We start from the raw sequence: 15,278 nt of genomic DNA on the forward strand, positions 1-15,278 counted from the left end.
ACAGTCAGGTGTTAAGGTTTCAACGCTGCAGACTATTTCAGGAGAAGTGCCTTTCTTTTTCTTTTTTTTTTCTTTTGCTCTTCCACTAAGAGGGATTAGGGATTTTGCTGATACACACCTCTTCGAACTGGATGTTGATGCCACTTGATGGATACACTGACTCAGACCAAAGCGGCCTCTCTAAACACCATGCTACCCTGCCCACAATACGTTCCCTCTGACATAACCTGCAAGTCTCAATTCAGACATGTAAAACTGGTCTCTTCTTTTGTTCTCATTTCTCCATTATCCGCCTTGGCTTCGACAACAGCCGCTCCGTTGCCGAGCGGTGCGTCACTCAGGGTGCTGCGAAGCGTCACCCGGGTGACACTGAGCGAGTGTTTTCTCGGAGCGATGTGATGCGGCCGATGGCACATTACCTCCTTGAACATCTCCCTAAAGCGCGTGGACATGAGGTTGTACAGGATGGGGTTGACCGCTGAGCTGAGGTAGAAGAACACTCCAGAGATGATGTGCACGTACTGGAAGATTTCCCGGTGGTCGTCCGTCCAGTCGGTGATGAAGCTCCACATGAGACGGTCGGTGTGAAACGGGGCCCAGCAGATGGCAAAAACCACGACTAAAACAACTGGAAAATAGCAAGAGAAAAAGGGAGAAAGGTGCACGGGGAGGGTCTTAATAGCAATGCACTGATTGATGTAGCCAGCATGTTCTCCCTGCTCTCAATTAAACTGTCCCTCTTGGGGATGTGTGCCAGTGGTATAATATCCACATATTTGTCCTGAACTCTCGGCAGCTGATTTAGCTCTGCACATCGGGGTTTTTACAGATTTAAAAGAGGAGGTTTTAAAGTTAATTGTGCATTTTGCTTGGGTGAGACGTAATTTGGTCTGACTATTGCAATATTTACAATTGCTCAGTATATTAATACTGCAGTAAAAGAATCCACTAATGATAAAGACATGCATACAGTATATTCTTACAGCCCGACCAGTTTTTTTGTTAAAAATTTGAGAACACCAGGTGGGGTGCCTGTTATCTTTCTTGAGTGCTGTCGACGAGCTTTGCTATTGGTCAGTTGATCCTTGTGCACTCATGAAGAGATTCGCCCGCTGCAACCACAACCAGGCTCCGGTTTCCTAGGCAACTCTCTCGTACATTAGCGGACCTTGTCATTTCAATGTCTTACTCTACAAAAAGTCTGCAGCTATTGCCTTTGTACAGACCTGCTATTCCTTTCTGGAGCTAACTGGAGAAATGCACCGCACACGTTATATGATGACCGGGTCAATATCTAGGAGTGTGGCGTGTCGGACTGTATGACGGGAGGTGCCGCTGTAGAATATCGTGTGTGAAACATTAGACGTGTGGCATTACTGTAAATGTTAATGTATGGAGTTATGAAGTGTTTTTAATGTCATGCGGTACCATAGTGTATAAAAATGATTGACTTTTATGGACAGTGGGCACATGAGCCGCTTACTTTGTGCTTCTCTGACATTTAGGTTTTCAACCTTTTACACTTATCGATGAATCCTCTGACCCTTTTAAAAGTAGATAACCTGATTAGGAACCTTGTAGTTTCTTTATGGAGCACTATACTTATAATTTTCTTTCATTCCTTCATTTTACATTTACAAGTGGGCTATTCATTTGAGTGATTCAAGGAAATCTGCCCGTGTACAACGTCTGAGAGCTATTCAATCAGTGCCAATTCATTATATAAAGATAAGGTAAAGGATCCAGTTTATGCCTTTGCAACATGAAAGACATTCACCTCTACGTTATGCTTTTAATACAGATGCACATGTGGGCTCTGTCATAAAGTTATATGACATTGACAAAACACATGACACTGAATATGTCTGTGCCTTTTATAGAGAACTAATATTACAGCTAATATCTGTTCAGCCGGTGCAAACCAGTTGTGTCTTCATACCTGTGTCAGGCTGCATCCTGCTGGGGATGATGGCAGCAGCCTGCCATCAAGGAGTGTCATTGCTATGGGGTGGGGGTGCCTGGTCTGGTCTAGGTGGGTGCTACATGTCTAAGTAACATCCACACGCATGCCAGGTCCAAAAGTTTCCCAGCAGAACATTGTATTGTCACAATATTGTCAATGTTACTTACGTCTTCTGTCAGTGGTCATAATGTTATGCCTGATTGGTGTGCATCCTGCAGACACAAAATATGCTGCCAACAGAAATGTACTGTCTTCAAAAAATGGGAACATTTATCAAATTTCATAATATTGTATTCTTCAATAGTCGAATGATCAAATGTCGTCACAAGCAACGGTTAAGCATCAGAAGAAATATGTTTGGGGGAAATTTGATGCCACAAAGATTTGGATTTTAATAACATGCCGAAGTGTCCAAGACACTGAAACCCCAGTTGCTCCCAGTGCGTGGGACTGGTGTGTGAATGTGTGTGTGGTTGTGTGAGCGGATGGGTAGATGTGTCTGTGGCTGTAAAGCGCTTTGAGAACCAATAGGTAGAAAAGTGCTATATAAAAACAAGCCCATTTACAATATCAAGTTGCAAATCATGAGTAGCACTTTAGGATTACACCAACTTTCCTTGTCTTACAAATAAGAGTGTTCATCCTAACTCTGATGCCTCCATTGGGCTCTAAACATCGCGGCTTTCCTTAGAGGTGAGTTGAGATAAGAATATTTTCTAAGATTAGAAAAGTTACGACTTTAACAGATCAGTATACTTACACAACATTTTAGTGACTTGCCGGCGGCGAGCCTTCTGCTGCTGTGTGCGGATGTTACAGAAGCTGTCCTGTCCAAAACCCGACTTTGCCTCCATTGCTTGCCGCATCTTTTCATGTTTCAGCTGCAGCCCGATGAGCATGTAGAGCACGCTGATTGTGAGCATGGGCAGGACGAAAAATAGCAAGGTGGTCACCTGAATGGTCAGGTTGTACATCCAGCGCGGCTTCACCAGCGTACAGATGGCCGAATCGGGAATCTCCACACTTACGTTACCAGATGGGCCTGTGGAGCGGCTTTGGAGAATAAAGATCCCGTGCAGACTTGTGTTGGGAACCGCGCACAACACCGACACCCCCCACACCGTGAGAATGACTCGCTTGGCGTGGGTTCGTGTCACAACATACTTCGCTCGGAGTGGGTGCACCACGGCAATGTAACGTTCCAGGCTCAGAGCCGTCACGTTGAGGATGGACGCCAAGCACACTGTCTCGAATATGAAGGTTTTGAAGTAGCAGCCTGCCTTCCCCAGGAGAAAGGGGTAGTTTTGCCACAGCTCATACAGCTCTAACGGCATGCCAAGCAGCAGCACCAACAGGTCTGACACGGCCAAGCTGAATAGGTAGTAGTTCGTCGGCGTCCACATGACTTTGTTGCGCGCAATGACGGTGCACGTCAGCACATTCCCCAAGACGCCTACTAAGAAGATGACCAGATAGATGAGGCAGATGGGCAGGAACACCGATGATCGACGGGGACCCAGGTACTTTTCGAGGTACCCTTCCTCCGTCAGACACGCATCGTCCAGGTCAGCGTGGCTGCTGTTCACGCCAAGGCCAAGGGTCACATTGGAACACCTTTCTTGTGCAGGACAGAGCCACTCTCCCTTTTCGCCGGTTACGTACAGAGAGCAGTTATAAGCCGACATCTTGCTGATGTAGTCAGGTTCTCTATGTTGAAAAAGTTAGAGGAAACACTAATGAGCCACATTAAACGCCACCGACAGCACTTTATAATACAAGCATGGAAATTTCATACAGTGCTGACTCAATCCAAATTAATAAAGCATTGCTGAAGAACATCAATCAATTATTATGTAACGGCTAGTTATTGAGAATATATGAATGGTTTGCTAAATGAGAAACTAATTGTGAGTCCTTCAGTCAACAACTCAGTAGCTTGTCACTGTAAACATGGAGTAATGAAGTGTTACCAACTTGAATTTGCAAACGAGAGTAAAGATTTGTGGGCCATTGCGCTTGTGCCTGTGTCGTCAGTGAACAAGGAAGGAGCTGATTCACATCCATCCTTCTCCATCAATCCACCAATTCCCCAAACTCTTTATTAGATTAGCTATTACTGCCGTTTCTGCCGATGAGTTTTCTGACAGTGAACAGAAGACTGGATGATTGAATCAGCATGAACGGGCCATCTGTTTTCTGCCCACACACAAGAGCTCAGAGGCGCTGGTGCTTCAGTGGACTCAAATATGCTGAATCGTTTGGAAACTAATTCGTGAGCAATCATCATCGGAGAGATCGTTTTGCCAGTGCTTTGCCAGCCACCGCTTTCTAAGATGCAGAGGAACGAACCAATATGCTATAAGAAGAGCTGGAGAATGGAGACTAAAACTTTTCCAAGCAAAAGGCTGGTTCTGTGCTGCTGGCTGTATGTAAGCGGCACTCACTCATGATTAGTTTTTCTGGTTTGTAACTTTACGATTTTGGTTTACACTTGGCACACTCCTGTCTCTGCTCCATTTGCAGCCACAGCAGGCAGTTTTTTTTTTTTTTTGTCTTTTTAACACTCTGTGCGATGTTCAGCCGGAACAAAGTTGGTGACTAGCTGGTGAACACAGTGATTTTTTTTCTCAGGATGTAGTGGAAATGAGAACAGTCCTGAAGGTGTGTATTAATCCGAACGAATACTACTGTCGCTTCATGTTTATATTGCGTTTGCAGGTCGTTGCCCTAGCCTCCCAAGTGGCCAAATAAGGCGATAAAAATGTATAGTTATGTTTTACGACTTAAAAGATTCTCCATCATCCATGTTGCAAGTGCTAAAACTGAGGCAAGTGGACTTTGGGCTGAAGCCTTTTGTTTGAGAAGTGAAATGTCTTCAAGAAGCTACTAAATCTAGTTGCCCTCGCTTCAGCACTTCAGAACATTTAATGGGGATTAGTAACACATGTTATTTCTCACTGTTTGTATGTTTAATAAGTGTGCATGATAATGGAGCTCTACCAGACAAAGGAATCAGGCATATAACACTTGCGGTATTAAGAATTCTTTGTTAGTTTGGGTCTTTTTATAGCATTTGTTGGCGTATTTTGAGGCGTATCGCAAGAGCAAATCCTTTCATCTACAGTATTTAGCATCTCTTTGTATTGTCCTAATTGCGGAAGTGTTTCAGTAAAATTAGGCCAGCGGTGCCGTTGGTTGGAGGGGTACTGTTATCATTATAGCTATTATTGAAGCTCAGTGGGTGGAGCGTGGGATGTCGGCGATCGTGGTGGGGCCGCCGTTCTCTGTGTGAATATGTATAATACATAATATACACAACATCATGCATAATGAATGGCACTGTGCTCGAATTCATTCGAACGGTTGCACGTTCACCCGGTTTTCCTTTATGCCATTAGACTCCACACAAGCAGTGTTGTGCAAGTTCACACCAAACTAGAACTAGTTCAAAGTTCAGTTCACACAGATAAAAGTGAACTGGTTCATAGACTCCAAAATGAACGTTCATTTTTTGTTTTAAAAGAGCAGCTTTGAGCTATTCTTGTTCAGTAGAATCTCTGACTGACCTGCCCATTCATCCCCATTCATACACAACACTGCATACAAGGCAATAAAATATCAAAGATGCTTGATTTAAAATGATCATCAAGCTTTCATCTTATCTAGGAGGCTACAAAATCCACCTAGAAACGTTATTGTGACCAAATACGTTCCTTTGACCAGTACTTCCAACGTCTCTAAAGATTTATGCACATGGGATTTTATAGCCTCTTAGGCTAGATAAGGTGACTGTATAGATAAGATGAAAGTCTTGCATCAGATGATGATTTCAAAACAAGCATTTTTGATGTTTTATTGGCTTGTTAGAAGTTTAATTGCATAAAGGAGAACTGATTCTTGACAGGGGGACTTCAAAAGGCATGAAAAGATATATTCTTCTTTCACATGTGAGTTGATTCAGGAGTAAATCGAACTGGTCAGTCAACTGGATATACATTTCTGAACTGGACATAAGATGGCACGTTTATGCTTTCTTTTCTTTTTTTATTACAAGCGAGAGGTGGGTAATGAGAATGACAGGAAAGGCTTTGTTGTCGGCTACATATCGAAGACGAAGTCAGAGGTCTTTTCTATCTCCATTTGAGTTGCTGTGTTATCTGGTCCATCAGAATGTGGAACGTTTTATCACATTAGCATTTCCTACGGCTTACAAAGACAAGTTTGAGGTGTATAATGAGACGTGAAAAATAATCTGTGGACTTTCGATGTTCCATGTGTGCTTTAAATAATTACAGATCCATCTCTATCCGTAGAAATCTGCATACAGGATCAACAGAAAAAGACGCACATATTCCTCCTGGCCTTTTTGCAAATTATGTATCTATAATTTTCTACTTCATGAGTAACAAAATCATTTTAGTTTTATTATATGCATATTAAATAATGCTCAAACTGGTCTTCCATATAAAGTGATAAATAATTAAATATGAGCGCACTAGTTTATTTTCTCTGGCATTAGATAATTGCCATGCTTGCCCGAGAGTCACGGCTTGTTTTTACCTAAAATGAGTGAAACAAAGTCACAACACGCTTTGTCCTAAAACTAATAGAAGACAGCGGCTTTCTCGGAAAGCCTATGAAACTGTCACATTTGATCACCGGTCGGCCACTGATGGAAATCTTCAAGGTAAGATTATATATTATTGATCTCAAGGGGGGGAAACTCGTCCTCTGCTTTTGACGTCGTGAGTCGAGGTCAGTGTAGTAATGAAATCGGTCAAAGAAGGTTTCACTGCTATGCAAATATACAGAACCAGCCTGTTTACTCATCACATCAAGAAAGGAATCCATCATCTTCTGTCAGCCTTTATCGTATGTTACAGTTTTTTTTGTCCCCAGAGTGCCCACATCTGTATTCTTTTCTGAGGCATGATGCCATGAATAATCCAAATCACACGTTGCTGTCACATGAAGCCGTCTTTGAGGAAAGTCAAGAGACTAAAATAACGTAGCGCACCACTAACGCCAACATGCCGCTGCCACGCTCCTCAGAGACGAGCTGGAGTGGGTTCGAACAAATGAATTATGTGCGGGTTTCTCAAGAGTTGCGTAAAAACCCCGAACAGAGGAATTTCTCAGGCTCCTCTCATCAACTCATCTGAAGCGATCACTCAGATGATGTGGAGCCACTTCAAGCACCGACAACACAAAATCCATCTCACTCTCCGTTCTGTACGAGAATGTTGCATCTTTTATGACTTCATCCTTCCTCCGAGATTTTCTTTTGAAACGCATCTTGTCTTTTATTCACTCACATTTTAGCCTCACTTACTTTTTATGTTTTTTTTTTTTTTAATGTTTAATTTAGGCAGATTCTCAAATTAGGTTTCCCTTGTAATCCAGTCACATTCAGTTAGCCGTTGCCTTTAAAAGAAAGACACTACTTAGATAGATGAAGGCAACAGGCTAACCAAAAAATTAAATTACGGCCCCCGGGGTGGTAGCCTGCTCCATGCACAGGTATTAAAGTAAGCGAAATCTCCAGGCATGTGCAGTAAAGATTGTTGTACATGTTGCTGTAATAGAATGTAACTAATCAGTATGCACATAGTGTATTGTTTCATATAGTTATGACGTTCATGTCATCAGTTTAGCACAAGAATTACTTTAAAAAGTGTCAAAAATAACATTAGCACCGACAAAAGGGAGTAAATAGGTGGATTACTTGATGATACCCGTGAGTTTTCTGCGTTCTCTACATTTTTGAGGCACTTAGCAGTAATTATATACGTACTGTGATTTATCCCTGAATACCCGGCTTTCAAGAGATTAAAAATCTTCTTACCTCCAGTGTCTGTCTTGGCGTTATTCCTTGGTGTAAACCCAGATTAGTGTCTCGAGTGTGAACAATGTGCTGCTCTCTGAGTCCACTCTCCTCCTGGTCTGTCGCTCTCTCCTCAAGCCTCACAACCTCGCAATCACACACATACGTGCATACAGTACACGCACACACACACACTCTCTCTCTCTCTCTCTCTCTTTTTTCCTGTCATCCTCCCTCACCTAAACCCCCTCACACATGAACATGCGGACCACATCTGAGTGCGTGCACGCGCCATGTCATTACCATGATGTGCTTTTCGCACAAAGACCCCTAAATGCAGAGAAGTGGAAAAACCATCACAAGTCCGTGTTGAGCTTTCAGTCTTCCAGCCTGTAGATGTACTGTATTGTTTTGCCACATAATTCTCTTGCTCCGCATGCAGACGAGTTTTCTTTGAACGTTCATCTGAGAGTTAGGCTTTGCTCGTGGCTCCCATAGTGCTGCACTCTCTCTGCAATCAGCGCTTAATTTATTCTTCCCCTTTACGCAGGCTGACATGTCTCGGACGTGGTGTGGTAGCTGTATGGGGATCATATCACTCCGGTTTTAGCGGGTCTCCACTGGCTCCCTGTACGTTAAGAATGGATTTTAAGATCTTACCGATTACTTTTAAAAGCCCTTCATGACCGTGCTTCAGGCTGCATCACCGACCTTTTAGCTCCATAAAGGCCGGCACGTACTTTGAGATCCCCGGGCAGAGGTCTGCTGTCAGTTGTGGCCCGGCTGAAGACAAAAGAGGACAGGGTGTTTGCAGTAAGGGCCCGATGGCTGTGGAATGATCTGTCCGAGGAGATCAGGTCTTCTGACTCTGTTATCTCCTTTACCACTCTACTTAAAACATACTTTTATCTGAGAGCCTTTCTGGGTTTTAATCGAGTTTTAATCGAGATTTTTATGCACTGCTGGTACGGTGTTCCTTATTCTCTATTCCTCTCATTATGCAACTGCACACATTATTTTCCTTTCTTGATTCTTGACAGACAAAAGCAACACATGCGTGCAGCAGGATTCAGATTAGTCTTTGAGAAATTCCTTGAGAGTTTATGATTCAGTGATTCATCGATGACCTGTGCAACGAGCTGCATTGTTCAAAGTTAATCAGGTGGACTTGAGATACACCTCGCACACTGACTATGCATGCACCGAGCATATAATCAAGAAAACCTCCCACCTTTAATTTTGGGCTGACTGACTGGTCTCAATCAGTGGCAGTGGTCCATAAAGAGGAAGCGCATTCACAGCAGGTGGCCAAATCTATGTGTGCTGCGCTGGAGGGTGATGTACAGCTGGTTTATCCTGCTGAGAGGAAAGAGTAGGTTGCACTTAATTTACCACCTTATGGAAGATTTCCCAGTAGAGCAGTTTCACGTCACTGCACATTGATGGTCATCACTGATAAGTCAGCAGGTGCAACTTGGCACAACACCACTATCTCACAACGATTGAGAATATCACCCTGTCCAAAGGCCATTTATAAAAGATTTTTGAGCACAAAGTTTTCACGCGAAGCGGCCAGAACTTTTAGTACCAAGACCTTTTTCGGTTAACTGGAATGGTTTCTTCAGATAAGTGAATTTCCACAACAGTCTAAAACTCATGAAGATTAAGCAAATTAGTCTGCTGATGTATGGAAAAACAATGGCTGTTTTTCTCGTTTTTCATAATCGTAATGAGAGATAACATGCTTCAGCCCAGTCCAGAAGCAAATACCATTGATGAACTTGTGACAATCCAGTGTTCTGCTGGGAAACTTCTGAACCTGGCATTCGTGTGGATGTTACTTAGACATGTAGCACCCACCTAGGCCAGACCAGGTACCCCCATAGCAATGACACTCCTTGATGGCAGCAGCCATCCCCAGCAGGATGCAGCCTGACACAGGCACACACACAAAAACAGTTTAGGAACAACTCAAAAAAACATGAAATGGAGCCTCCAAATTCTCTAGATCCCAAACTGATCAAGTACTGTATCTGTGGGATCCACTGGAACAAGCCTGATCCACAGTGGCCCCTCCCCTCAACCCATAGGACCCAAAGGCCCCCACTAATAATATTATGTTGCCAGACACCACAGGACACCCTCAGAAGGCTCATGTCCATTCTCTGATGAGTCACAACTGTTTTGGAGAAACAAGAGAGACCTAAACAATATTAGGAAGGTGGTCATAATGTTTTACGTGATCGGTGTGTATCACAGTGATGGATGCAAAATGCAAGGGCTGAAATTATTTTCATCAGTCACCAAATTTGTTGCCTCACTGGGCCACACATAGTAACTTAACAGACTTTTTATTTTATTTGAAACCTTAAAGATTTATATATTTATATAATGTCAGTAACACTGAATCGTCTCAAGAAGCTTTACAGAATCCAAAGCCAGACAACCACCGAAGGCAAGGCAATGGCAAGAGAAAACTTCCTTTAATTGGAAGAAACGTCACGACAAGAGAGAGGACAGGCAGAAGAGATGGGAGGTGAAGTCATCAGAACCAAGCAGATAAATTCATACGTCCGTACAAAGCATATCAACATACCTGCATGCCTGCCTGCCCGATGCAGCACAAGCAAAGTTAAATGGTTTTCGAACAGACAGCGGTAATTGCCCTCCTCGCTGGAGAAATACCGTGAATGAAGCAGGAACATTTGATTTGCTTGTGGGCTGATAAAGGAAACCACCACAATTAAAGAAATGAATGGGTTCTTGGCGCTCGAAGGCATTGCTCAGTCCACTAAATCAGCGTTGGAGAGACTCTACTGAGTGGAGTTAGTTCGCTTACTGATCAATGCTGGGAAGTAAGGGCCCGAGGCAAATCCCGGTGATGTCAGGATCTATGTTTCTTTTTTGGATTGCTTCTGTCTGTTTCTCTCTGGAGCTGGGCGGAACTGGAGCCACCTGCAAACACACCTGCAAGCAATGGAGCCTCATCAGCCACCTACTCTCCTTGTCAATATAATCCTGGTTCAGTCCTCCACTCGTCGCCAGATCGTCTGCTTACCTCAGTGGTACAGTGCCTTGGCTTATGCGCTAACTATTCCTTCTAGTGTAGCATACTCATTTTTGTCTCTTTGTCTTTAGCTCCCGGATCGACCCACTCACCAGTTTTTTCGCCATCTCCTTGAGATCCTCACCAGCTCCACCAGTTCGCCTGCCATCTTCCCTGCACCTCTTCCCCTGTTCTCCCTGGAAACCTCACAACCTGCTTCAGACCTGCCAGCATCTTGTTTTCTACAATAAACCGGTTTTATAACCACAACTACTGGCTTCGGGTTTGTGTTTGAGATTTGTGTCCAAATTAAATCGGCAAACGTGACAGGTGACATGTATCTTGTCTCAGGGAGCCCCTTCCCCACGCAATCTGCAGATGCTGCTCCCAGCAGAACACCAACAGTTTGCATCTTAGGTCTGTTCCCAGTGTCCTCGCACTAGAAAAGGCCCAGGACATACTGTCCGTACAGTATCTACCGCAAAAATATGTCTTATACCAACACAAAAATATTTCATTTACTTTGCTGTATTTTTCTTCTTTCACACACTGAAAAACATTTTTCTGTCAGCAATTGTTGAGCACGGGCGGCACACAGTGGTGTGGTGGTAGTTAGCACTGATGCCTCACAGCAAGAAGGTTCTGGGTTTGATTCCATCTGGGGCCTTTCTGTGTGGATTTTGCATGTTCTCCCTGTGTCTGCATGGGTTCTCTCCGGGTACTCCGACTTCCTCCCACCGTCCAAAGAAATGCTTGTTAGGTTAATTGGTGATTCTAAATTGGCCGTAGGTGCGAGTGTGGTTGTCTGTCTCTCTGTGTTAGCCCTGTGATAGACTGGCGACCTGTCCTGAGTGTACCTCGCCTCTCGCTCAATGACCGCTGGGATAGGCTCCAGCACCCCCGCGACCCTCCACAGGAACAAGCGGTTACAGAAAATGAATGACTGAATTGTTGAGCACAAATTTGATTTTCTATTTCAGGTCTACAAAAAGCATTAAACCTGACCCCTTTCAGCACAACTCATTGTGATTGCAACATTTACAAGTAATGTTTTTTTTTTTCTTCTCTAAATCAGTTGGACTAGCAGCTTCCCACATCTTTTCACACTGAGTGTCTTCCCCTTCTTTTCCCTTCAGATGAGAGACTGTCCCTTTAAATGCCATTAATAAATAGGTTGAACATAGGAGCTCATTAAATCAGTACATTTAAAGTGCATAATTTTACACTGATCAAATAGCAGGGATGTGGTAGGTTTGGAAAATAGGCTTTTACTGTGTCAGTGTCAGATGAAACACTGTAATTAAAATGTTACGTGATCAGAGTCCGTTTTCCTCTGTGCTTGCAGCTTGTGTTGTTTGTCTCTCTGTCAGCAACCTCCTCCTTAATCTGCTCTTACTTTCTTCTCTGTGATTTTGTTTCTCTCGTCTTACCTGGTGAGAGCGACGTCTCGCAACGCGCAGAAAAAGCGTCCTCACGTGACCCTCGTCGCTCTCAGCTCTGTTGCTATGAGAAGGAACATACTGAAGGCTTTGCCACACGCTTATCCTCAGAGAAGCGCTGTTGAAAGTGAAGGAGGCAGATGCAAGGTGACAATGAAAAGCTGTCGCTAAAGATCCCATGATATCCTGTGTGAATGTGTGTGTGCTTGTGTGAGCGAATGGGTAGATGCATCCATGACTGTACAGCGCTTTGAGAACCAATAGGTGGAAAAGCGCTATATGAGAACAAGGCCATTTACCATTTACTTACTGCTAATCAGTTTAGTTGACCCTGTGAAGTCCATTCAGTCCAGTATAAAGTCCTCTTGTGTTTCCTCAATTCCTCCCAGGGGAGGAAACCAGGTGAAGGTTAGTTTGGAATTTGGACAACTGAGTGGATGAGGCAAGTTTTTTGGGGGTGGATGCTGGAGGACATGGTGGTAAATAATATGTTCCAGTCCTCTCAGCTGCAGAAGTTTACAGTATTTATAGTATAGCCGTCAGAGTTAGATAGATAGATAGATAGATAGATAGATAGATTTTTTATTTGTCACATGCACAGTTATACATAGTACAATGTACAGTGAAATGTGTTGTTGTACCTGCAGCCTGTAGTAAAAAAAATAAATAAAAAGAAAGAAATATAGTAATTATATTGCTTCCATAAAGGATATATTGCCACCTAGAAGCTGTCATTTTCTAAGCCAACTTATTAACATTAAATAATTCAGTTCAGCCTGATACTTGTTGATGGTTCAGGGTATTAAACTGTCCTGGTGATTGCTCCTCAATTCTGTGTTCAGAGCCTGTAAAATAATTTTTGACTAACTGTCAAGAAGTGTTGAGAAAAGTTACTCCATAAGAAATGGAAATGGTTGGGATAGGAAGATCTGCTGTTTAAGAATGAAGAAATTCTTCAGTCTCTTACTAGTTAAATGCAGAAACCAGAGGCCGTGATCCCAGACTGAGAGGGTTTTGTGAGAGAGCTTACACTTCACTGAACTGTACATCAGCCAGATTCCTTCAAATCTGTTCCAGCTGTTCTAGCAAACTTTATTTTTTTAATTGATGAATCTATCTACTACGTCCTGAGATATGAGTCGATTAATCCTTTGGTTAACCAACTAAAGAAGAAACAGAACTTTCCCTGATAAACTTTAATTCATGCATAACCCTGAACTATTTGAACAAGATATCTGTGAACGGGGAACCCATTTCAAACTTGACGTTTCACCAAATGACACCATTCAAGAAAAGTCCAGATTTGTTCACTCTAATAAGGAAAGGTACGTTTTTACTATAATCTGAAATTAATTAGAAATACATGGTGGTGGGTATGATTTAACTCCCATTATCCCGTAGAGCATTGCCATTCAAAATTGAACCTGACATAAATTTGAGAGGAAACACACACACAGACACAGGGAGAACATGCAAACTCTGCAGAGGAAAAACCCCAGCTGGACACCAGGTTTGAACCCCGAACCTTCGCGGTCTGATGCAAACCACTGAAAAAGGTTGCTTAAACTCACCTAGAGCGCAGCGTTATAGAAATCTGCAGGGTTTAGATTTATAGGTGCAGAAACCAACTGCTTACAATTTGTAAATGAACTGAAAAGCAGAGCCGCCATGCTGGGAGTTAGCAGTCTGCTCTCGAGTCTCAAGTTCTTTTCACAAAAACAACTGACAAGGCCACAACGATAACTCCTAGGCGCTCACCACCAACCAACCAACCAACAGGCAAGTTCACTATAATAGTCCAAACACTTAAATTACAGTCAACACGCAACTTTTTGTTTTGGGCTTATAGTAGTTTTGAGAGACTAGACCTATTGCTGTGAATTCTTTACAACGACTAGCACCTCTAAGCGTCAGGGTCTGTTTAATGGATTTACATTTTAATATTTGGGCTAGTAAACATTGTTTAAACTGTCGTATTCGATTGTCGCCGTGGGCCTTATTTTAATGAACTCATATCCAGGTGTAACAGAGGCAAATGAATAATTTAGTTGCATGCAGGTATCACGCGGCATTTGCGTCATGAGTGACACATCTTTGCACAAACAGATGCCTCCCCGCGCCTGACAAGGCCGGTGCGTGTTAACAAGCTGCCGCGCTGACCTTTCGCTCTCTTGCCCGCACACACACACAATGTATAATAATATATCATTTTGTGTTCTAGATCTAAGCAGAACATCAGAGACTGTAACAACACAAGGTATCATCTTGAATATGTATATGTATATTTTACATTTTAATCAGCACTACATTGTCCGCTACATAATATAGTGCTGCTTTATATCTTTGCCCATAACGCCTAGGACAGGGCTAGATAACAAAAGAATGGAAATGTGAAAAATGGAGATTATAGTGTAGAATCAGATAGAAACGTGGCGTCATTAGTGCAAAATGTCAGAACAGGGTATCACATGTTCTAATTTTGGAGCTAAATTCTAATCGGTGTTCAGCAGCCACAGATGTACATTGATCCTGACAGTCAGGAGTTGCTGCCAGTACAATTAAATAAATCATTATCCTTGTTCCAGCAGGGATGGATGAATGAAACGTTCATTCGTCCATTCAGATTTCTATATGGAGACAATACAATGTTCCTCGTGACATACTAAAGGCGGTGAGAGGGAGACACACTGAGCTGGCTGGTCAGATTTATTGTTTTAAGCACGTCCTGGTGTGGCCGCGACAGCACGTCCTTTTGGTGAACTCCGTTATTTTATGAACTTGCTTCACATATAAACTGGCTGAAATGCCTTGGGTTAGGATCAGAGTTGTGAACAAACATTAACTTCAACTCAATCTCCTGCTATTCTTGAAGGATTGTCGGCTACTGCAGGAGCTTACAAAGCATCAACAGGATGTCATTGTCAAACTCTATCTCTCAGGTGAGGGCTAGTTTACAAGGCGTCAGTCATACAAGAGACATCGGTGAAAACAGCCATTGAGCAAGTG

At 43.0% G+C, this 15,278-nt stretch overlaps 1 protein-coding gene across 1 annotated transcript; it reads right to left on the reverse strand.

The window, feature by feature from the left end:
* Positions 1-236: 236 nt before the first annotated feature.
* nmur1a (neuromedin U receptor 1a) lies at positions 237-7,822 on the reverse strand (the record flags this gene model as incomplete). Its single annotated transcript, XM_084548997.1, has 3 exons — positions 7,809-7,822; positions 2,724-3,670; positions 237-628 (listed from the first exon to the last, which is right to left on the reverse strand). The coding sequence occupies exons 2-3, from the start codon at positions 3,646-3,648 to the stop codon at positions 237-239; spliced, it is 1,317 nt and encodes a 438-aa protein (XP_084405123.1). The 5' UTR covers positions 3,649-3,670; positions 7,809-7,822.
* Between the last annotated feature and the right edge of the window lie 7,456 nt (positions 7,823-15,278).

This window comes from Chelon labrosus, assembly GCF_963514085.1.
Source record: "Chelon labrosus genome assembly, chromosome: 7".
Classification (NCBI taxonomy): Eukaryota; Metazoa; Chordata; class Actinopteri; order Mugiliformes; family Mugilidae; genus Chelon; species Chelon labrosus.